The sequence below is a fragment of the Peromyscus maniculatus genome, chromosome 3 (genome assembly GCF_049852395.1).
Source record: "Peromyscus maniculatus bairdii isolate BWxNUB_F1_BW_parent chromosome 3, HU_Pman_BW_mat_3.1, whole genome shotgun sequence".
NCBI lineage: Eukaryota > Metazoa > Chordata > Mammalia > Rodentia > Cricetidae > Peromyscus > Peromyscus maniculatus.
This window is the reverse complement of record NC_134854.1, coordinates 135,787,724-135,810,913: the sequence shown is the minus strand read 5'-3', so window position 1 is coordinate 135,810,913 and position 23,190 is coordinate 135,787,724. Positions and strand designations below refer to the sequence as shown.

The following is a 23,190-nucleotide window of genomic DNA, read 5'->3' as shown; positions in this document are numbered from 1 at the left end:
AGTGGGAGCCAGGGAACAACGAATAAAGGTTGACTTTTAACACTAACTTCTGGTCTTGGAACTTCTGTACTTGACCACAGCCTTTGACATGGAGAATTTGTCCTTTGTGCCCTTGTCAAATGCACACAAGTGTGATGGGGTGGGGAGGTACCGAGGTACCGAAGAGGTGGGTCTGGAGCTGTCCAGCATCTGACGGCTCCTAGAAGAGCGCCTCCAGCCCCTGCCCCGCCCCCGCGGTCCTGAGTCACAAAGGCGGTTGCCAGGTGCCGGGTGGGAAAAAGATGCGGCCACTACTCTGGAGCGTGCAATCCGTGTGGAGTTCAGTAGGTGAGCTCCCGGCCCGGATGGTGATGGTGGGTCCGGGCCCGGGCTCCCACCGCTGTCCCGGCCTCGGGCAGGGCCGTGTGGCTCCCGCTTCGGGGGAGGGACTTGGAGGGGGACAAGCCTGTTCTCCAAGCACTCCAGCAGCTCGGGATCTTTTCACAGTTCCCGAGGACTTCAGCTGCACTTTGGCGCTGCCTTCCCCTTTCCCAGGTGGGGAAATTGAGGATCTGGGTTCCTCAGAAGGAAGGCGCCTACAAAAAGGAAGTCTTTTGGACAGGAGAATCAGGTGTTTCCCGTGTGGGGCTAGTACAGCAACTTGTTCAGACACCCTGCATCCACCTTGCCATGGTGGTATACCAGAAGCCCCCCTCTTGGATGTTTTTTGTCTTTTTTTTTTTTCAGACAGGATCTTACCTTATGCAGCCTAGACCATTAATGAACTCATAGCTTCAGCCTCTCAAAAGTTGAGATGACAAGCATTGGCAATGTGCTCTTAAATTCAAGATACCCAGCACTGGAAGCCTTTCAATTTGGAATAGATAGCTGCTCTTTGGTGTCAGTTTCTCATCCTATGGCAGCCCAGATATTTGAAATGTAGCAACTTGCAACATAGACGGTGAGAAACACTATCAACTGGGGGAAATCTGCAAATTCCCTTTGTCCTAATCACTCCAAAGGGCACTTTTGGAATGTTTCCAGCAGTTTTTTGTTTTTGATTTTGTTGTTGTTTTGTTTTTTTGAGACAGGGTTTCTTTATGTAACAGCCCTACCTGTCCTGGAACTCTCTCTGTAGACCAGGCTGACCTCAAACTCACAGAGATCCTCTTGCCTCTGCCTCCTGAGTGCTGGGATTAAAGGTGAGCCATCACCGCCCGCCTTGATTTTTAAATTTTATTTAATTAATTTTTTGGTTTTTTGAGACAGGGTTTCTCTATAGCATTGGAGCCTGTCTTGGAACTCACTCTGTAGAGCAGGCTGGCCTCAAACTCAGAGATCCGCCTACCCCTGCCTCCCAAGTGCTGGAATTAAAGGCAATGTGCCACCACTGCCCGGCATTTGATTTATTTTTAATGAACTGGGGAGGTGTCAACCTTTTTGGGATGGTAACCACTGGACAAGACCTGTTGTCTTTTGTGGCAGAAAGAGGAGGGACAAAGATTTTGACTTGGCTAAAAACCAAGGGGACCTACCTGCAGGACCCACTGATTCAATGGGACCTGTAATGACCCTTCACAGAAGAGGAAGGTGCTAAAAAAAATACTAGTTCCTCCAGAATTCAGGAGGCACTGTCAATTTGGAAGCAGAATGACAGAAAATCAAAATTTTACTTGGAATAAATTTTGAGTTACTATCCTCCCAGCACTTCCTCTTGTGGTATTCAAGGTATTCTCTAGTACCTTACACATGAAAATGTATGTGTGGGGGGAGGAATGAACACATTTTAAAGGCTGGCCCTTGAAAACGCTCCTTCACAGAATGTACCTCTTCCAAGGTGCTGTATAACTACCCATTGCTCTGTAATGATTTCTTGATTTGAATGCTTTTGGGGCCAAGAGGAGACTGTCCCAGCAATATTTTTGTTTTGGGGTTGGGTTTTTCTGCTGTTTTTATTTTTTTATTAAAAAAAATTTTTTTTTTGAAGACAGGGTCCGCTGATGTAGCCCCAGCTGTCTTGGAATCGCTATGCAGACCAGGCTGTCCTTGAGTTCATAGATCACCTGCCTCTGCCTTCTGAAGTGATGGGATTTTATTTTTTTTTTGAAAGACTTATTATGTTTACATCTGTACATTCAGGTACTGGTAGAAAACAGAAGATCACCCTGTTAGATCCCCTGGAGCTGTAGTTACAGGGCGCTGTAAGATACCTGACATGGGAGCTGAGAACCACACTCAGGTCCCCTGAGCAAGTAGCAAATACGCTGAACTGTTGAGCCATCTCTCCAGTACTTTCCCCCCACTCACTATGTATGTAGCTCTGGCTAGCCTGGAACTCACTATGTAAACAGTCTGGCCTCCAACTTGTGATGACCCCCCCCTCACCTCTACCTTCCAAGCATTAAGATTATAGTAAGGCCTAAGCCACCAAGCCAGGTACTGTTTTTCTTGGATGTCTCCATAAGGAAGAGTGAAAACCGGAGATTCCTAAAAGCCACACTGTAAGTGGTCTGCAAACTGTAAGGTGCAACAGAATCCTTGAAAGGTTTATATACAAGTAAACATGCCCCACCCCACATTTCTAATTAAGTAGGTCTGAGACAGGGCCCCGAGAGCTTGCATTTCTACCAAATCCATAATGAAGTTAAAACTGCTAGTTTAAGGGTTATACCAAGTAAAAATGCTTGTAACGACATGGGCTGAGTTTCTTCTCATCAAATAATGTCTCATCATGAAGTCCAGCTGCTTGTGCCCACCGGAGGCATCGATTAAGATACTGCATTTCAGACAAATCCATGTCATCTGTAGCATGGGTGAACTTTCTTACAGAGGAAGTTTTAGTGTGGGCAGCAGTGGCCACAGTCACTATCTTTTGCCCTTCACAGATCTATTGACCCCTGCCACATACTGGCATCTGTTCAGTGGGGACCACTAAGTTTTAAGTCAGTAATGAGACGATGTGAATTTGAACAGCCACGCCTCTCCCCTCCCCCTAAGCACAGCAGGGAAATTCCATGTCTGATTCCTTTCCTTTAGGACTGTCAATGGCAGGATACCAGCTCTGGTCACCATGGACCCCACTGGATGAGAGCTTCCAATGGCTGCGACACACAACACCTACCCCTTGCTCCAAACACCCTTTTAGGGCCTCTCCTTGCTTCCCACACACGCCTTCTGACCTTGAGGTGCAGTTGTGCTTTCAAGAAGTCACTCTTGTCCTAGACAGCCCACTTGTGGCACCTGGAGAGAGCCCCAGGTTACCCCGTCACACCTCAGAGCTCCGAGCAGTGACTAACAAGAAAGGACTTGTGAGGAAGCCCCAGCCAGTCCGTCTCAAGGGAGTAGATTCTGTTTTCGGTAGGGTCATCACAGCCCAGCCCCCCAAGTGGACTGGAACCTTCAGAGTTTCGGACAAATCAGCCTTCTGCAAAATTATCAGCAGGGAACACCAGTGGCCCACTGGACTCAAGGAGCCTCAGATCCAGATGACAGTGACTATGTGCAAACAGATGCTCCGCTCCATCCTCCTGCTCTACTCGACGTACAAGAAGTGCACCTTTGCCCTGCAGCACTCCAAGTAGAGGGTCTCCATCTGACCCCTGTGCTCCCCACCATGCTCTCTGGTATGTACCCAAAGCTTACACCGTAACATCAGGCCAGCTGTTTCGCCTCTCAGTCAAGCTGGGACAAGTTTTCCTCCTCCCTTTCTCTTCAGAAACAGGACCAACCAATGATACTGAGCAAGGAAGAACATTTCCACTGTACAGCTGAATGGCCATTCAGTCAGCCTAATACTGACACACAGATGTGATAATGATTAAGCTACCATACAAACAAGCCAGCCTAGTGTGAACACACTCAAATGCCAAAGACAGCCATGAACTGGCAAAGAAAAGGGATGCCAAGAAAAGACAGGTGTGGATGTCTGGGTACCAGAGGAAGAAGGGGTCAAAAATCTGTATGTGGTTTAAGGACTAACTTAAAAACAGCTTTCCCTCCTCAAACAAATGTCAACAACAAGACATAACTTTAATACCAGTATGGGTAAAAATAATAACAAATATTAAATAATCTTAATAGCACGGCAAGGAAGAGCTTGACAGCAGCCTTGAGACTTGTTTTCTGGCAGAAGACAGGAGAATCCCCTGTTTTAGCTCCCGATGTTCTGTTTCTAATAAACTATAATTATTTTGTATGATTCTTACAACTAGATTCTAGGCATAATTCAGAATAATGTGGAAATAAATACTATATATACATACAATGCCAGCAGATGTTTGATGATGTCTTCTCTTCCTTTGTTTTAAACTAATAACCAAAAAATTTCTAAGCAAGCTGGTGAGGGGGCTAAGCAGGAAAAGGTCTGGAATTCTGATCCCTGGCACCCACGAGGTGGAGAGAGAACCGACTTCCAACAGTTGTCCTCTGTGCTCCACATGTGCGCCACAGCACACATGTGCCTACACACACACACACACACAAATAAATGTTTAAAAATTCAAAAGGAGCCGGGCGGTGGTGGTGCACACCTTTAATCCCAGCACTTGGGAGGCAGAGGCAGGCAAATCTCTGTGAGTTTGAGGCCAGCCTGCTCTACAGAGCGAGTTCCAGGACGACAGCTAGGGCTACACAGAGAAACCTTGTCTCAAAAAAATAAAATAAAAAAAAAAAATGAAAGTGGTGTTCAAGACCCTCCTGGCCAACAGAACAAATACCACAATAGGCAGCCAGGGCTACAGAGAAACCCTGTCACAAAACAAAATAAAAACACAACAAAAATCCAATTCAAAGGTAGTTGCAATGTTCTTTTTGACTTTCTGGGTCATTGACACAAAGTGCAAGTCATTCTTCCCAGAAGGAAATAATACTTTTAAGTGTTGTTTGCACTGGTATGATTGCACAAACTTGAATAACGAGACACATCTAAAGTGAGGAGGAAGGTCTTTCCTCAGGGCAAAACTCAGAAAAGAATTTATTTCCTAAATTTTAAAATAAGTCAGTGTCAAAACTAGCCCCTAAAGGCTAGCTGGAGCATTTACTCTGCAGAAGCAGCACGGCCATATTTATCCAAACCACTGGCGGATGCTACACTGGAATCCTGGGCCAGGACCTGGATGTTGGACAATCTGTGAAATCCACTGGTTAGTTAAATAAAAACCCCTTCTTGAAGGAGAAACAGGAAGCTATGGTTGAAGAGGCAGAGAGCAGAATTCCACCCCCCAAAGAAAAGGGTAAGAGGCTGCCAGAGACGAGGAGGGGCAGCTGTGTCCAGGGGTCTAATCAGAGCTGTCATCACTTTCATCACTATCTTGGTCCTTTTGTCCATCACTTGCTTCGTCTTCCCCATCCTAAAGGATGAAGAGAAAAAAAAAGTACTTGAGCCCAGTTCTTGCAACACAGCTCCCACAGATGTAAACTACACCATTTTCTTTCTTCTTCTTTTTTTTTTTTTTTTTGGTTTTTTCAAGACAGGGGTTTCTCTGTGTAACAACCCTGGCTGTTGTGAAACTCTCTATGTAGACCAGGCTAGCCTCTACCTTCTCAGTGCCAGGATTAACGGTGCGTGCCACTTGCTGGGCAGTGGTGGTGCACAACTTTGATCCCAACACTTGGGAAGCAGAGGCAGGCGGATCTCTGTGAGTTCAAGGCCAGCCTGGGCTACAGAGTGAGATCCAGGAAAGGCTCCAAAGCTACACAGAGAGACCCTGTCTCAAAAAACAAACAACAAAAAAAGGTGTGCCACCACCACCCAGCCATTTCTGTTCTTAAAAGCAATGAAAATTTAAAAAACTTTGTAAGCTAAAGCAGAAGTCTCCTCCATTTTGTTTTGGTTTTCTTTGTTGTTTGTTTTGTTTTGAGAAAAGCTCTCCTATAGCTCAAAATCATCTCAAACTCATTATGTTGCCAAGAAGGACCTTGAGCTTGTGAGCCTCCTCCACCTCCCAAGTGCTGGGATTACAGGCACATTCAACCATGCTCAGCTCTTTTTTTCTTTGTTTTCTGAGATGGGGTCTCATTATGTAGCCCTTGGCTAGACTCAAGCTCAGGAGACCCACCTCCTTCTGCCTCCTAAGTGCTAGGACTAAAGGCATGTGCTTGGCTCCCTATAATTCTTGCCATGAACTATAAGCCAAGACCATAGAGAAAGGTTTTTGTTTTGTTGAGACAGGGTCTTGTTGTGCAGCCCTATCTGGCTCAGAACTTATTATGTAGACCAAGCTGGCCTTGAACTCACAGAGATCCATCTGCCTCTGCCTCTATAGTGCTATAATTAAAGATGTGAACCACCACATTCAGCCTAAGAGGTCATTTTGATACTGAATTATTGACAAATGAACTAAATCTACATGGTCTTTAAAAAAGCCAGAGCTTTCCAGCTGCTCTTCAGGCACAAAACACAGAAACAAAGTCACATTATCAATTCAACATAGAGCAAGGCTTAGCATGGTACAGCTCTGTAGTCCCAAGATTCAGGAGATTAAGGCAGGAGGATTGTGAGTTCAAAGGCAGTCTGGGCTACATAGCAAGGCTCTGCATACACAAAAGGAAAATAAACAAGCAACTGTATATGTAGTGTGTGTGTAAAGCAATGGTTATTACAAGTACTGGCATACATCAACAGGAGTCCAGCATGAAACTGGTTTGCTCCTCTGCAAGGACACGTCTTTGTACTGGAAGCATAGCATACTGACCACCTTGGATTCCTTATGAGAGTAAGAAGAGATCTATTATAGGACTAAAATAGAGCCTACAGACTTCATAATGCACAGTCTTTCTGTGCACAGCTTTTAGCTAAACTGCCTGGTATCCAGAAAAGTGATCTGAGCAAAACTCGATGCACATATTTTTATTTAGCTTATATTAAATCCACAAAAGCATCTGTCCACAGAAAATGAGGACCTGTATTATTTTATTCCTCTGTAGTGGCAGCTTGACTCTAGGCTTCTGATTTATTTTAATTTTGTATGTTAAAACAAGGTGAGGGGTTGGAGAGATGGATCAGTGTTAAGGGCACTGGCTGCTCTTCCAGAGGACCCAGGTTCAACTCCCAGCACCTACATGGTAGCTCACAACTCTAACTTCATTCCCGGAAGGGTGTGGGGGTGGGTTCAAGAGGCCCTTCTGGCACCCACAGGCACCGCAAAGAAAAACACGTGCAAAGAAAAACATGTGCAAAAAATACACATACATATAAAAAAAAGCTAAAATGGCCAGGCATGGTGGTGCATGCCTTTAATCTCAACACTTGGGAGGCACAGACAGGCATATCTCTGCAAATTCAAAGCTAGCCTTGTTTACATAGTAAGTTCTAGGCCAGCCAAGTCTGCCAAAAAGAGTTGAAATGGCTTAAATTCATTTTTAATACAGAACATGCTGGTCTTTTCTCCCTTCTACAACATATTTACATTCAAGATCATAGAAAACAGGGCACTATATACTGGGAGAAAAACATCTCCACTTTGTTTTTGGTACAGATGATTGAATGCACAAATATGTACATGCTAAGTACATGCTCTGCCACTGAGATATAATTCCCCTTAAGTTGTAAACAAATTTTCAACACACCTTGAGAGATACTTGAGGGAGCCTCTGATGACGCAATTGTATTTTATGGACCCCACAGCATTCATATAAGCTTTTTGTAGGGAATGGAGATGGGCACAGAAGTATTTAACAATGGACATATACAGAGAAAATCCTATACTTTGTGCTAACAAAGAATACTTAATAAAATGCTCTGCTAATACCACACCAGCCTGTGCAGATACCTTTGTTGCTCTGCTCCTGGAGACGTGAGATGTTATGCCATCCTCACTATCTTCTGAAGCGCTCTCTGGAGAAGAGGGATACTGGGAAACAATTTCTTCACCCTAAATGTAGAAGCAGAAGAAATGGGGGGTTGTAATGAGCACATTTATGGTTTTGAGAAAGGCCAAGTTTCTAAGTATTAGAGAAGAAATATTCTAGCCATTCAAAACATATCAATTGGGCTGGAGAGATGGTTCAGAGGTTAAGAGCACTGGCTGCTCTTCAGCCGTCTTGAGTTCAATTCCCAGCAACCACATGGTGCCTCACAACCACCTATAATGAGATTTGATGCCCTCTTCTGGTGGGCAGGCATACATGCAGGCAGAACAGTGTATACATATAACTTTTTTAAAAAAGAAAAAAGTCATAAGAATATTATAAAAACAAAAACATAGCCGGGCGGTGGTGGCGCACGCCTTTAATCCCAGCACTTGGGAGGCAGAGCCAGGCGGATCTCTGTGAGTTCGAGGCCAGCCTGGTCTACAGAGTGAGTTCCAGGAAAGGCGCAAAGCTACACAGAGAAACCCTGTCTCGAAAAACCAAAAAAAAACCAAAAAACAAAACAAAACAAAAAAAACATAACAACCTCTGATTTATCATTTAGGGAAACACTGTTCATTTCCAGGTTTCTGAGATTCCCATGGAACTGATACATAATTCTATACAAGCTTCATTTATATTCTCACTTATTTATATTCTTCATTTTATATACTCACTCTGTAGACCAGGCTGGCTTCAAATCCAGAGATCTGCCTGCCTCTGCCTCCCGAGTACTGGGATTAAAGGTGTACATCACCACTGCCACGCTAAATAGTATTTTGAAATTTTTTAACCTTTATTTTTACGTCTATTATTGTTCTACCTGCATGTGTGTCTGTGTACCTACCACATGCATGCAGGCCCATGGAGGCAAGTAGAGGGAGTTGGATCCCTGAACTAGAGTTATAGACAGTTGTAAACCACACCATGTAAGTGCTGGGAATCGAACCTGAGCTCTCTGAAAGAGTGGCCAGTGCTCTTAACTGTTGAGCTGTCTCTTTAATCTTTTTTTTTTTTTAATTTATTTATTTTTATTTCACGTACATTGGTGTTTTGCCATGGGTGTTGGGTCTCAGGAACTGGAGTTACAGACAGTTGTGAGCTGCCATGTGGGTGCTGGGAATTGAACTAGGGTCCTCTGGAAGAACAGCCAGTGCTCTTAACCACTAAGCCATCTCTCCATCCCATGTCTCTTTAATCTTATAATCTTTTTGTTGTTGTTGTTGTTTGATTGTTTTTCGAGACAGGGTCTCTCTGGGTAGTTTTGGTGCCTGTCCTGGGTATTCTCTCCCTGTAGACGAGGCTGGCCTCGAACTCACAGAGATCCTCCTGGCTCTGCTTCCCAAGCCCTGGCATTAAAGGCGTGCATCGTCACCACCACCTAGCTAGTCTTATAATCTTAAACAACCAAAGACATGATAACAGTAGTCTCTTTTCCCACTAATGGGGATTGCATCTAGTTCCTTATATATATATACGAGCCAGATAAGTATTCTATCCCTAAGCCCTCTATTTACTTTTAATTTTGTTGACAGCTTTGCTAAATTGCCCAGGCTGGTCTTGAAATCACTCTGTAGCTGGGCAAACCTTGAACTTGTGATCCTTCTGCCTCAGCCTCACGGTAGTTGGGTTACAAGCCTGGGCCACCAGGCCTGGCTAAAAGCAGTCTTATTAGGAGAACAGGGCCTAGGTGACGCCTCATATTTCTTCTGATGCTCTCACAAATGGGCTTAGGAGCTCATAACTGATGGTCTAAACTTCAGGCTTACCTGTAAGTCTCGGTTTTTCAGAGTACCCAACCAGAAAGCCTCTCTACAATTGTTGAGGACAAGCATGGCTTTGACTCTGCAAACTAACAGCTCCAGTGACTTTTTGAGTAAAGGCACATGTTTGGTGAGTCTTGTGTCTTGGTGAATCTGAAGAGAAAGAAAGCATCCAGCTCCATCATCATGTTTCACATTTCTTTTACAGAAATGTCTGAATGTGTCATAACCGAAGAATAAGAGGACATGTCTGGTGAATACGGCCCAGGGACATGGTCCATCAAACAGTGATAGTTTGATAAGCACTCCAGAAAGACTGTCAGCTAAAAACTCAGGACTCAAAGACACACCACCACTACCTCTAGGTGCCTGGTGTAAGCTCTGTTGACTAATCGCCAGCAAATTACCCCAAGGTGCATTTAATGATATGAAACACAAAAATTAGCTCTGGTCAGCTTTAATCCCCTGAACTTCCAGGGAAGAAATGAGTGGCAAGAAATGACTCAAAAAATCACTTGGTCTTCCAGGGACCAAAAAAGCCGCCGCTGTTTCTATGTTCCTTCAAATGTGACAATGGTTCAAGAGCTTCAACTGGAGGGTTATGTTGCTCTTGTATCCCCTAGGGTCTCACTATGTAGCTCTGGCTGCCTTGGAAACTCGCTCTGTAGATCAGGCTGGCCTTGAAATCACAGAGATCCATCTGCTTCTGCTTCCCAAGAGCTGGGAATAAAGGCATGTACCATGCCACCTGGCTTAGAGAAGACTTTTGTTTTTGTTTTGTTTTTCGAGGCAGGGTTTCTCTGTGTAACAGTCCTGGCTGGCTGTCCTGGAACTTGCTTTGACCAGGCTGGCCTCGAACTCACTGAGATCTGCCTGTCTCTGCCTCCCAAGTGCTGGGTTAAAAGTGTGCACCAGCACCACCCAGCCTACAGAAGACTTTTAATACTCAAATGTTCTCACAAGAGACAACCAAGTCCTACAGCTGAAAAGCTCTAAGCTGGCTGGTTGGGAATACTTCCAGGCTCCAGCAGCTACCACCCAACAGTCCTCCCATCTGCAGCTCTTTGTGTGCTGGATAGTTTATGTCAGCTCAACACAAGCGAGGGTCACCTGGGAGAAGGGATCCTCAAATGAGAAAATGCCTCCACAAGACTGGGTTGTAGGAAGCCTGTAGGGCATTTTATTAATTATTAATTGATGTGGGAGGGTTCAGCCCATTATGGGTGGGGCCACCCCTGGGCTGGTGGTCTTGGGTTCTATAAAAAAGCAGGCTGAGAAAGCCACAAGGAGTAGGTCATTAAGCAAGCTCCTGACTCCAGGTACCTGCCCACTGAGTTCCTGACTTGGCTTCAAAGGATATGTAAGCTAAATAAACCCTTCCCTCCCTGAGTTGCTTTTGGTCATGGTGTTTCATCACAGCAACAGAACCCCCAACTCTAGGACACTTTGTAACAGGAACTCATCTAGGAGCACTCTATACTCTCTTCCCCCAAGGAGTGAACTCTCGTTTGTTGGTTTGTTCTGAGACAGTGTCTTTCATGTAGCCCTAGGCCGGCCAGCCTCTAACTAAGTGCTGGGATTACACATGTGCACAACTACATTCGGGTCCTCGGGAGCACTTCTAGAGGAAACAGCTATAGAATTTGAGTCCAAACACAAAACTTTCCCTTTAGACAACTGCCAGGCTCATCTGGCAACAAAGGATTTGCTGACCCTAAATAAACTGTGTTTGGACACAGGGTTGAAAGCTAGGTTTGGTGGTCCATGCCTGTAATCTCAGCAGGAAGACTGAGTTTCTCCCAGGACATGGCTGGTTATGCTTCATTGTGAGCCCTGGTCCTCTCTTACCTTGGAATGTCCGCAGAGGTGATGAAGCAGCCTTGTGTTCAGCTGAAGGGTTTCCAGCAAGCTCAGGACATCTTCCTAACAACAACAAAATTTATAAATGTTCTGGCATAACATTCTAAGAGTACTTCAGATGCAAGATGTTCTTGCAGCAAGGCCTCCAGGGAGGATAAATTCTGCAGGTCCTAGCCCATGCTAATAGTCAACTGAGTCTGGCCCTCAGAGAGGACTGCTGAGTTCTGAGTGCCAATTGGCTCTGAGTCAATCAGGCCTATTTTATGGCCCAAGTGGCTTGCAGGGTGTTTGCAGAGTCACTGCTGCAGGAGAGCCTGGTGGACAGCAGCAGCACCGTGAAGCACAGTGGAGGTGGGCCTCAACAGAGTGATCTGAGGGGCTCAGCTTACCTGGCACTTCGCCATAGCTGGCATGGTGTCATTGAAATCGCTGCTCAGAGGGTAGGCAACAGTCTGCTGTGCCCCAGCCCAGCTCACGGAATCCCACAGAGAGCCTGGCAACAAATGCTCTGCTCTCAGCTCTTACCCGGTGTTTCCTAAAGCTGAAGTCAAGGAGCGGCATGCACTGCTTCAGAAATGCTTCCACAAAGCGACGTCCATACTGAGGAGAGAGACAGTGCTGGACTCTGGCTGAGGACTTCTACGTGAAAAGCCCTCAGAGGAGGCAGCATAGGCCACTAACTTGTGTACATTAAAAATGAATTGGGAGTGGTCCAAAAAGTTACTTTGGAGGATAAAACTGAAGTTGAAAGTACATAGGCCTGCTATATAAAGAAGTTCCAGAATTAAGCAGACTCTTGGACGCAGACAGACAATGGCCAGAACCCTTGTTCAGCTCTAAGAACACAGCAGCAGCTCAACTCCATCCACAAGGAGAATTCATTCTCAACAGGAGAAATTCTAAGAGGACCATTTCCAATCAAATCACTCCTCCAATCTGCTCATCTCCTACACTGTACCAGGGTAGAGTGAGTGAAGAAGAGGGAAGCCCACACGATACCAAGAATGGGGTACCAAGACACCAAAAGTACAGAAGAAGCATTCTCCCCATAACATTCCTTTTGGGTTTACCATCAAATCTAGGGCCAGGCAGGGAAATCCCCATAGGAGAAGGGGAGGGTTATACAATTGTCAGAGTATCAATTCCCACATTCAAACCACCCCAAAGACTCCTTTTCACTTGCCTTGTGGTGCAAAGGACTGAACTTGGGGCCTCGCACATACTAAGCAGGTTGTCTACAAGTAAGCAGCACCCACAGCCCTGGTCCTTGTAAGACTTTCAAAAGGGAAACCATCCGTACCTCGTCCTCCACTACCCGGAAGCACTGGTGGCAGGGTGAGGGTGAGCACTGCTCTTTTTTTGTTGGTTGGTTGGTCTGAGGCAGGGTCTCACTATGCAGCCCTGGCTGACCTGAAACTCCCGGTGGAGACCAGGCTCACCTCAGGCTCACAGAGATCCGCCTGCCTCGGCCTCCCAAGTGCTGGGATTAAAGGCGTGTGCCACCCAGCCCACCATGAACACTGCTCTTAAACTCAGTGGCTCGGGAGGCATTCAACCTAGTTCAATTCAACCTAGTTCTAATGTTTTGACCAACAATTCTCCAACTCACGAGAAAGTTGTCTTCAGTTGAAAATTGCCTCCAACTACTGTAGAAAATGTTATCCAATGTCTTCCTTGAACTACAACCTGTTAGCACACACTCTGGTATGTAAAACAGGCATAAAGCAATTCTATTCAGCTGAGGCCCCTCTGAAATGACCCACAGGAAGAAAATACATTGAACAAAGCCTATGAAATCTCTTACCTTTAAACACACATGCAGAACAGGATAACTGTCAAACACCTAGACAGGAGAATGACAAGAAACAGAAACTGAGATTGTCTCCTTTGAGTACTCCAGCCTTTCCCCGTTAAGTACAGCATAGCTGAGTGATGCAGGAAATTCTAAAATGTCAACAGTGTGATAGAAAAGCAATTACAGAATAAAGAAACTCTCGTAACTTAAGTCCAAGAAAAGCAAGAAAGGAGCAAAAGGGATCAAGACACTGACTCAAACCGAGGATGCTGCAAAGGGCATTATTAGAGGCTGGCCCTTTGATCTGCAACCTTCAGAATGACCATATGAGATGGAGAGAAGAGGGAATAACATTTTCAGCCGACAGAGCAGTCTGTGCATAATCCAACAGTAGAGAACACTGTACTGGAAGGACAATAAAGGTAATCAGAGTTGGAAGTGATTTAGATCAGAGGATCCAAGGCAAGATGGGAGAAAATGGGGCAATGACAGGTAGAAAATGGGGCAATGACAGGTAGAAAATACTGTGATACAGGCAAAGAGAAAAGTGGGGGAGAACCACAGTGGCCAGGAGGAGTTACCCCGAATGAGTAGAGGTTCACGGAAGGGAGGAAACACCCAAGGAAGGATGAGAACAGCAAGTAGGTAATTCTGGAAAGCAGAACCCTCCTGTCTGGGTTGGCTGGTGAGGAAGGTCAGGGTTGGCTGGTGAGCAAGGTCAGGGTTAACTAGGGAGGCAGGTCAGGGTTGGCTGGAGAGGCAGGTCAGGGTTAACTAGGGAGGCAGGTCAGGGTTGGCTGGAGAGGTAGGTTAGGGTCGGCTGGAGAGGTAGGTCAGGGTTAACTAGGGAGGCAGGTCAGGGTTGGCTGGAGAGGTAGGTCAGGGTTGGCTGGAGAGGTAGGTCAAGGCCCCATACTTTCATCAGATTGATGAGGATACTGAAGTCTCGAACAGCCATGTTCCAATAGAGAAGTTTCTCTTCATGAACCTGGGGACAGCCAAACAGAGGCCTCTGAGTCACAGCCAAATACTTCTGCTGCCCTCCCACTAACACAGTTTGTCCATTTTCCCTTCTGAAGAGATGTGGCAACCAGTGTACTCATCAGCAGGTTCACATACACTGTGACGGCATCAGAGTGCCTCACACAATCTGTTGCTTCTAAGGAGGTAAACGCTTCTGCTGGCCATCACATCTCTGGCTTCTGAGATAGCCCATCTACCTCAGCTCTGACTGGGAGGCTGCCAAGACCCACAGCACCTCAAACAGCGTGGTGTTCTTTAAGCCAGGTGGGAAGTGGCAAACCCAGCAGAAGCAGGGGAAACAGCTCAGTTCTCACCTCCAACCAGAGGGAAAAGAAATCAAACCAGAAGCCTTTTGAAAGAACTCCTAGCTCTTGGTAACTGAAAGGAAACAGCTTAGGAGAAACTCTAAACCCAAGAGATAAAAGAATTAACACTGCCCATGTAACCAAAGGCCATTTCTTTTTGAGGGGAATGCCTGAACCACCTGCTGTGAGTCTGCTGCTGTGCCAGCCTGAAGACCCTTCACTGTCTTCTCGAGTTCAGCCATCATCACACGGAAGAAAATGACAAAGGTGTGCCTATAAAGGGGGAAAGGCATGAATACCCACATGATGCACTGTCTACAAGAAGCTTCTAGGAAGTTCCCTGTAGGAAGAAGCCAGGAGAGCAACAGTCATTTACGCCCCCATCTCTGAATGTTTTTTCACTGAAAGAGGGGAATGGAAAGAATTAAAAATGAGCCCAGGGGCTGGGATGTAGTTCAGCAGGTAAGAGTGCTTGCCTACCATGCACTGGGTTCAGCATACATGAGGTGGACACGGCAGTGCGTGCCTGCAATCCAAGCACTAAGGAGAAAGTGAAGGCAGGGGAACTGGAAGTTCAAGGGCATCCTCAACTACACAGCGAGCTGGAAGCCAGCCTAGACTAGATGAGATGATAGAGAGGGGAGGGGAGGAGGGGAGGGGAGGAGAGGGGAGAGGAGGGGGAGGAAGGGGAGGGGAGCAGGGGAGGGGAGGAGAGGGGAGAGGAGGGGGAGGAAAGAGAGGGGAGCAGGGGAGGGGAGGAGAGGTGAGAGGAGGGGGAAGAAGAGGAGGGGAGGAGAGGAGAGAGAGCACACACACAGAAGCCCCAGCCAGAGCAAATGGCCTATGAGACCGTGAATGAGCTTGGAAAAGCGAGCCCATGATGCAGGAAGCATCGGCAGTGGTATGGAAGGGGAAGCCAAGTGTAAGCTGGGGTTCTGTGTTCCCTTCACTGACTGTAAGCGGGAGAAATTCTTTCTAACCTCCATTTTCCTCAAGAGTAAAACAGTGGTAATGATACCTCTACCTCACAGGAGTTAAGATCAAACAAGGTGAAGATGTTTGATAAACTGAAATGACTATACAAGTAAAAGATAACTATTGATACTGTAAGACAAACGATCAGGTACAAAAATCAACTGTTTCTCAAGGTGGAAATGTATTAGAAAGATGGTTGGAAGTTAGTCTTCATTTTTATTAATTTTGGTGTGTTGGGAGCTAAACCCAGGCCTCCCACATGCTATATCAGGGGGCTACAACCTCAGCACGAGTCTTAACTTTAAAGGATAAAAAAGCACAAACCGTTCTTCCTTATCTGTGGAAACTGGTGGTGATACTACATTCCTCTGTGAATCCTTTTACACACCCGTGAATGCTTTAACCCTCAGATACCCACAGGTTCCTGATTTGAGCACGGCCCTAGCTAGCCCACAGCACTGTTGTGAAGGCTGTGGGGAGCCTCTGGGAAGTCGGCCTGGCTGGTGGAGTGGGTAGGCTTTTGAAGACAGCACCTGACCCTGATTCTGGCCTGTTCACTCTAGTTCCTGTTTTGAGTCACGTGAACAAGCTGCATCCTCACGTTCTTGCCACTGAGAACAGAGCAGATCCTGACACCATACTTAGCTGCCACAACAGACTGGAACTGTGACCTAAAATAAATCTTTTCCCTTCAGATTGTTCCGTGAGGTATTTTATCAGAGTGATAGGAAACGCAACGAATACACTTGGACTGAGAGCTCTTGGAAAGAATACACAGCAAGGTTTCTGCTGCCAGAGGAGGGGGGAGTTTACCCTCTAGGTCAGAATTAGATGGAGGACAGGGGAGCAAAAACTCTCTTACCTGCTCAACGTAGGGAACGTAGAGGAAGATGCCTCTTTCGGAGCATTGACCAGCTCTGGGACACCAACACCAGCGATCTCCTCTATGGCCTTCAGAACATTGTCTGTGTGTTCCAGGTAGATGCTTTACAAAGTGTCAGAAGAGCAGGGTCACACAATATAGAATTCCTATCTACCCTGCTTCCTGATTACCGTGTGAGAAAGTTTGCTTTGACACTAGCCCCCATCCCTGGGTCCTGCCTCTCCCCACCATGATGCACAGACAATGGAGGCAAATGACCAGGAACCCAAACAAATCTCCCCTCTTTTAAGCTCATTCTCTCAGGCATCTTGTCAGTGGTGGAAAGCTGACTAACACAGCGACCACGTGCAACTACAGTCAGTATCTACAAGTACTCTACGGAAACCCATGAAGGAAGGAACGAAAAGACAACCAGCAATAGCCTGTTGTTAGAACCAGGTCAGATGGGAGTGGTCAGTTCCCAATAAACATGTGACAAAGTTGCAGAAATTCAAGACATGGAGCCAAGCCTGGTGGCACAGGCCTGTACTTTCAGTCACTTGGGCGGCTGGAGACAGGAGGATCCCAAGTTCAAGGCCAGCTTGGGATACAGAATGAGTTCAAGGTGAACCTGGGCAACCTTCCAGTGTCTCTGTCTCTGTCTCTCACACACACAGAGAGAAAGAGAAAAAGAAATTCAAGGTATGCTACAGGAACTCAGGTACAGTACTGTTAGTATATTAGAACATGAGTGCTGGTAAATACACATCCTGGAACTGGAGTCACAGACAGTTGCGAATTCCATGGATGATGTGCTGGGAATTGAACCCGGGTCCTCTGGAAAAGCAGTCAGTGCTCTTAACTGTTGAGCCATCCCTCCAGCCCCAATAATAAACTTTTCTAAAGCCAAAAAAAAATTTTAATAATATGCTACTGTGTATTAGGTTTTCAAATAATTTCTGACATTCAGTTTTTTTGGAGAAAGGGTTTCTCTCTCCATGTAGCTCTGGTTGTACTGCCGACAACTGCTGACATTCACTTTGTTTTTGTTTTTCAAGACAGAATTTATCAGTGTAGCCCTGGCTGTGCTGGAACTTGCCCTGTAGCCAGGCTGGCCTCAAACTCACAGAGATCTTCCTGCCACTGCCTCCCTGTATGACATTCACTTGTAACAATAACAAAGATTCCAAACGTTTGTCAAGAACTAAGAGTAAATAAAGTTTCAATTAAAAACACAGTTAAGGGCTGGAGAGACGGCTCAGCAGTTAAGAACACTGGCTGCTCTTCCATAGGACGCGGGTTCAATTCCCAGCACTTAATGGCTTACAAACATCTGAAGCTCCAGTTCCAGAGGATATGATGACCTTTTCTGACCTTTGAGGGCAGTGCATACACATGGTGCACAGACATGCAGGCAAAACACCCATATAATAATAAAATGGGAACAAAAGGGCCAGATTGATAGTGTACCTGCATAGGCAGAAGGAACGCAAGTTCAAGGCTATCCTCAGCTACACAGTGATTTCACTTCAACAAGCCAAAATAAATAATACATAGAAATAAATGCAGAAAGAAATACACTTAGACACCCTGGAAGTAACGGATGTATCTTAGACATGGTGGGCAATAAGTGTATCTGACTCACTACTAACAAGGAAGGACACAACGCAGACTTCTCTGCTCTCTAACGGGACTGTCAGTAAGAAATCAGCTGACAGCAGCCGGCACAAGGAGAGCATCTTAGGATCCAAACTCCAAGCTATGTTCATTTACACCATCATTTGCTCTCAAGCTCCCCTAATAGAGGCCATGACTCAGCCCCTGACCAGATGAGGGATCCCAACAAAAGCAAAGTGGAAAAATGCAATCTGGTTCCCCAGAAGAAAGCAAACACCTACCAAAGCAAATCATGCAGGTGGTCATTAAAATTGGTGTTCTTCTCTCTTTCCCCATGAGGCCATGCACGACAGAGGAGTTGTTTGGCCAGGGAGGCTGTTAGAAAAGAAGACAAAAAGCATTTCATTCATGATAAATCAACCTCATTCTTACTTTTTTTTATAAATGTTTTTTCAGATTTATTTTTATCCATATGAGTGCTTTGCCTGCATGTGCACCTGCATGTACATGTATGTCGGGTGACTGAGGAAGTGGTAAACTCCATATGGGTGCTGGGAATTGAACCCAGGGCTTTCTCAAGAACAAGTGCTCTTTTTTTTTTTTTTTTTTTTTTTTTTTTAAGATTTATTTACTTATTATGTATACAGCCTGCAGAGATCTCATTACAGATGGTTGTGAGCCACCATATGGTTGCTGGTAATTGAACTCAGGACCTCTGAAAGAGCAGCCAGTGCTCTTAACCTCTGAGCCATCTCTCCAGTCCCCCCAGAACAAGTGCTCTTAACCACTGAGCCAACCCTCCTTTTAGAAACTACCTTTAAAACCACAATTGTTAGCTGAGTGTAACTGATCACACCTACAATCCCAGCACTTGTGAGACGGAGATGGAAAAACTATCGGGGGTGCAGAGACGACACTGCCAATAATCTCTTCCAAATTCACTGACATAATTACATGAATAGGGTATAGTATGACATGTCAGCATATGTGTAGTGTTTAATGATCAGGTACTCTTTTATCTTTCAGATGGTGGAGGAAGATTATTGATCAAAAGGATTATTTATTTATTTATTTATTTGGTTTTTCGAAACAGGGTTTCTCTGGTATAACTTTGGAGCCTGTTCTGGAACTCACTCTGTAGACCAGGCGGGCCTCAAACTCACAGAGATTCTCCTGCCTCTGCCTCCCAAGTGCTTGGATTAAAGGTGTATGCCACCACTGCCCAGCTGCATTTTAAACAATATTTCAAGGTGTATTTTAAAAAGTTTTTTTAAAAGAATTTTGTGGAGACAGGACCGGCGGCGGAGACAAGCAGACGCAGGTAGGCCCGCGGCCTGCAGAGGTAGACGGGCCCGGCGATGGCAGCCAACAGGGACAGGGACATTCAGGCCCGGCGGCAGCCGGTAGAGACAGAGGTAGACGGGCCCTGCGGCAGTGACAAGCAGAGGTAGATAGGCCCGCGGCGGCCCAGCGGCAGCTGGCAGAGACATACAGGCCTGGTGGCGGCCCGCAGAGGCAGACAGACCCAGCAGCAGCTGACAGGGACATACAGGCCCGGCGACGGAGATAAGCAGACGCAGCTTGGAACAGGGACACCTCTAACCCCAAGACCCGGGGAAGAAGCTATCTCCGTGGGATGGAACCAGAACGAATCTGAACACTCCCTCTGAGGACAACCCAGGGCCCAGCTGATGATCCTGTGAAACCCAACAACTTGGAGGTGTTGGTGAGACTACCCCACTCAGCTGAAACCCATCTGGGAGAGGATTCAGATGCCTACAGTTGGAAGTCTGAAGAAACAAGATCAGCTGAGGAGTTGACGAATGAACAAAACGTGACCTGGGAACACAGAAGAAGGTGCTGCCCAGCCACCAAACCAGATCACCAGAATCATAAGTATATACTTCACAGACTGAGATCAGCTGCCCCTAAAGAAATAGACCAATAGCACCAATTTAACCAAGAACTCCTACTAAACCAAGACTAAAAATTAGAACAAGAGAGGCACTCTCAGACATAGACACCACCTGCACCGCACAGAGGAAGAGATGAGTAGACGCCAGTGCAAAAATACAGGCAACAACATAAAGACCTATATGGCAACATCAGAACCTAATGATTCTACACCTGCAAGACCTAAACATACCATGACAGAAGAAACAGAAGAAATCAACCCTAAAAATGACTTTAAGAAGATGATAGAGGCCCTTAAAGAAGAAATAAAACATTCCCTCAAAGAGGAAATAAAAACTTTCCTTAAAGAGGAAATGAAAAACTCGCTTAAAGAGGAAATAAAAACTTCCCTTAGAGAGGAAATGAAAAACTCCATTAAAGAGGAAATAAAAAACTCTCTTAAAGAAATAACGAACAAAAAATGGGAAGAAATCAAAGAAAGCCAAGAAAAAACAATTAAACAGATGAAAGAAACATTCCAAGATCTGAAAAATGAATTTGAGACAATAAAGAAAACACATGCTGAGGGAATGCTGGAAATAGAAATCCTGACTAAACGAACAGGAACTACAGAAACAAGTATAACCAACTGATTGCAAGAGATGGAACAGAGAATCTCTGACACTGAAGACACAATAGAGAAAATAGATTCGTCAGTCAAAGAAAACACTAAAGACAAAAAAGTCGTAACACAAAACGTCCAGGAAATTTGGGACACCATGAAAAGACCAAACCTAAGAATAATAGGAATAGAAGAAGGAGAAGAATACCAACTCAAAGGCACAGAAAATATATTCAACAAAATCATAGAAGAAAACTTTCCTAACCTAAAGAAAGAAATACCTATGAAGATACAAGAAGCTTACAGAACACCGAATAGGCTGGATCCAAAAAAAAGTCCCCTCACCACATAATAATCAAAACACTAAACACACAGAACAAAGAAAAAATATTAAGAGCCGCAAAGGAAAAAGACCAAGTAACATATAAAGGCAAACCCATCAGAATAACACCAGACTACTCAATAAAGACTATGAAAGCTAGAAGATCATGGACAAATCTCATGCAGACACTAAGAGACCAAGGATGCCAACCCAGACTATTATACCCAGCAAAACTCTCAATCACTATAGGCGGAGTAAACAAAATATTCCAGGATAAAACCAGATTTAATCAATACCTGTCCACAAACCCAGCCCTACAGAAAGCACTAGAAGGGAAAATCCAACCCAAAGAAGCTAAACACATCCATGAAAAATCAAGCAATAGATAATCCCACACCAACATACACCACAGAAAGACAACACAACACAACCACAAAAAATAACAGGAATTAACAATCACTGGTCATTAATATCCATCAATATCAATGGTCTCAACTCACCTATAAAAAGACACAGGCTAACAGAATGGATAAGAAAACAGGACCCATCCATCTGCTGCATACAAGAAACACACCTTAACTTCAAAGACAGACACTACTTCCGAGTAAAGGGCTGGGAAAAGGCTTTCCAAGCAAATGGACCTAAGAAACAAGCTGGTGTAGCTATCCTAATATCTAATAAAATAGACTTCAAACTAAAATCAATCAAAAGAGATCAGGATGGACATTACATATTTATCACGGGAAAAATCCACCAAGATGAAGTCTCGATTCTAAACATTTATGCTCCAAATACAAAAGCACCCACATTCATAAAAGAAACACTACTAAAGTTTAAAACGCACATCAAACACCACACATTAGTAGTGGGAGATTTTAACACACCACTCTCACCAAAAGACAGATCTACCAGACTGAAACTTAAAGAAATAAAGGACCTAACAGATGTTATGACTCAAATGGACCTAATAGATATCTACAGAACATTCCATCCTAACACAAAAGAATATACCTTCTTCTCAGCACCCCATGGAATCTTCTCAAAAATTGACCACATGCTTGGACACAAAACAAATCTCAACAGATACAAAAAAAATTGGAATAACCTCCTGTATCTTATCAGATCACCATGCCTTAAAGTTAGAGCACTTAAAGTTAGAGCACTTGCTAGTCTTCCAGAGGACCTGGGCTTGTTTCCCAGTACCCACTAGGCAGCTCACAACTGTCTGTAACTCCAGTTACAGGGCATCTAGTGCCCATTTTTGGTCTCTAATACATATGACACCCATGCAGGTGAAACACTCATACACATAAAACAAAAACAAAATAAATACATCTTATTAAAAAAAAACGAAGAAAAGTGTACAATCAATTAATCTGACCAAAGTTACACAAAGCAGTGACAGAGTCCTTTCTGAGAAGATGGTCTCATGGTGAAGCAAGAGGGCATGCCCATGATTTTGTGGGATTTACATGTACAAAAGCTCAAAGTTCTAGGAAACACTAAATTTACAAGTGTGAGATATTAATCCTATTCAAATCACGCCCCCCCCAAGGGATCTGGGCTCATCACCAAGTCTTTCTTTCTTCTGGGTAGGTACTGCAGATTTCTCCAGCAGAGCCATTAGAAGTCGGAGAAGATGAAGACCACACTGGAAACTGGGAATGTAGTTATGGAAATTTTGCAGATAACTGAAGCTCTGGCTGTAAAGAAGCAAGAAACAGAACAGACACAGGCATCACATCATGTGCACTAAAGATGTCCTGACACGCACACAGGTCACCCGAGTCTTCTCCAAGTAGTTTACAGGGGCAGCAATACGGCTCGTCAGGTAAAGGCCTGCTGACAAGCCTGCTGACTTGAGTTCAGTCCCAGGAAGTTAAAAGGTAGAAGGAGAAAGCCGACTCCTACGAACTGTCCTCATATACACACATAAAAATGTAAGTAGTCAACGGCCTAATCACAAACAAGTCTCCTCACTTTCAGGAACTTAGCACCACCACCTTCTTTTTTTAAAGATAGGGTCTCATTATATAGCTCTGCCTGGCCTGGAATTTGCACTGTAGACCAAGCTGGCCTCAGATTTACAGAGCTCAATCTGTCTCTGCCTCTTGAATGCTGTGATTGAAGATGTGCGGCATCAGAGCTAGCAGAGTGCTCAGTTTCATTCAAGAATCTTAACAGAAAAGTACCTTTCACAGAAAAAGTTGGGACAGAAAAAAGCTACACTAACAAAATTTTAGCCTAAAGGTGGTCACTTACACCAAGAAGTCCAAGCATCAGGATACCACACAAAACCCTGCATCGATTATTTGCTATTTTGGGA

General features: G+C 45.0%; 2 protein-coding genes across 9 annotated transcripts in view; one reads left to right on the top strand and one right to left on the bottom strand.

The window, feature by feature from the left end:
- Nucleotides 1-208: 208 nt before the first annotated feature.
- Nucleotides 209-4,243, top strand: Fancd2os (FANCD2 opposite strand). 4 transcript variants are annotated; one of them, XM_006994700.4, is made up of 2 exons: nt 209-327; nt 3,016-4,243. In XM_006994700.4, the coding sequence occupies exons 1-2, from the start codon at nt 282-284 to the stop codon at nt 3,558-3,560; spliced, it is 591 nt and encodes a 196-aa protein (XP_006994762.2). In that variant the 5' UTR covers nt 209-281; the 3' UTR covers nt 3,561-4,243. The 4 variants fall into 4 exon arrangements, with proteins under 4 accessions (XP_006994762.2, XP_015843667.3, XP_076423725.1 ...); XM_015988181.3 differs by having other exon boundaries at nt 296-534; XM_076567610.1 differs by lacking the exon at nt 209-327 and adding an exon at nt 814-940.
- A 520-nt stretch (nt 4,244-4,763) lies between these two features.
- Fancd2 (FA complementation group D2) overlaps nt 4,764-23,190 on the bottom strand; it is a 70,774-nt gene continuing 52,347 nt past the window's right edge. For all 5 annotated transcript variants that reach the window (XM_015988177.3, XM_076567609.1, XM_076567608.1 and 2 more), the window contains 11 exons: nt 22,437-22,567; nt 18,309-18,402; nt 16,411-16,533; nt 14,753-14,846; nt 14,162-14,233; nt 13,255-13,293; nt 11,976-12,050; nt 11,439-11,513; nt 9,597-9,743; nt 7,749-7,850; nt 4,764-5,327 (listed from right to left, as the gene is read on the bottom strand). In XM_015988177.3, the coding sequence (XP_015843663.3) occupies nt 5,256-5,327; nt 7,749-7,850; nt 9,597-9,743; nt 11,439-11,513; nt 11,976-12,050; nt 13,255-13,293; nt 14,162-14,233; nt 14,753-14,846; nt 16,411-16,533; nt 18,309-18,402; nt 22,437-22,567 (1,024 nt within the window). In that variant the 3' untranslated portion in view covers nt 4,764-5,255. The remainder of the gene's footprint in view (nt 5,328-7,748; nt 7,851-9,596; nt 9,744-11,438; nt 11,514-11,975; nt 12,051-13,254; nt 13,294-14,161; nt 14,234-14,752; nt 14,847-16,410; nt 16,534-18,308; nt 18,403-22,436; nt 22,568-23,190) is intronic.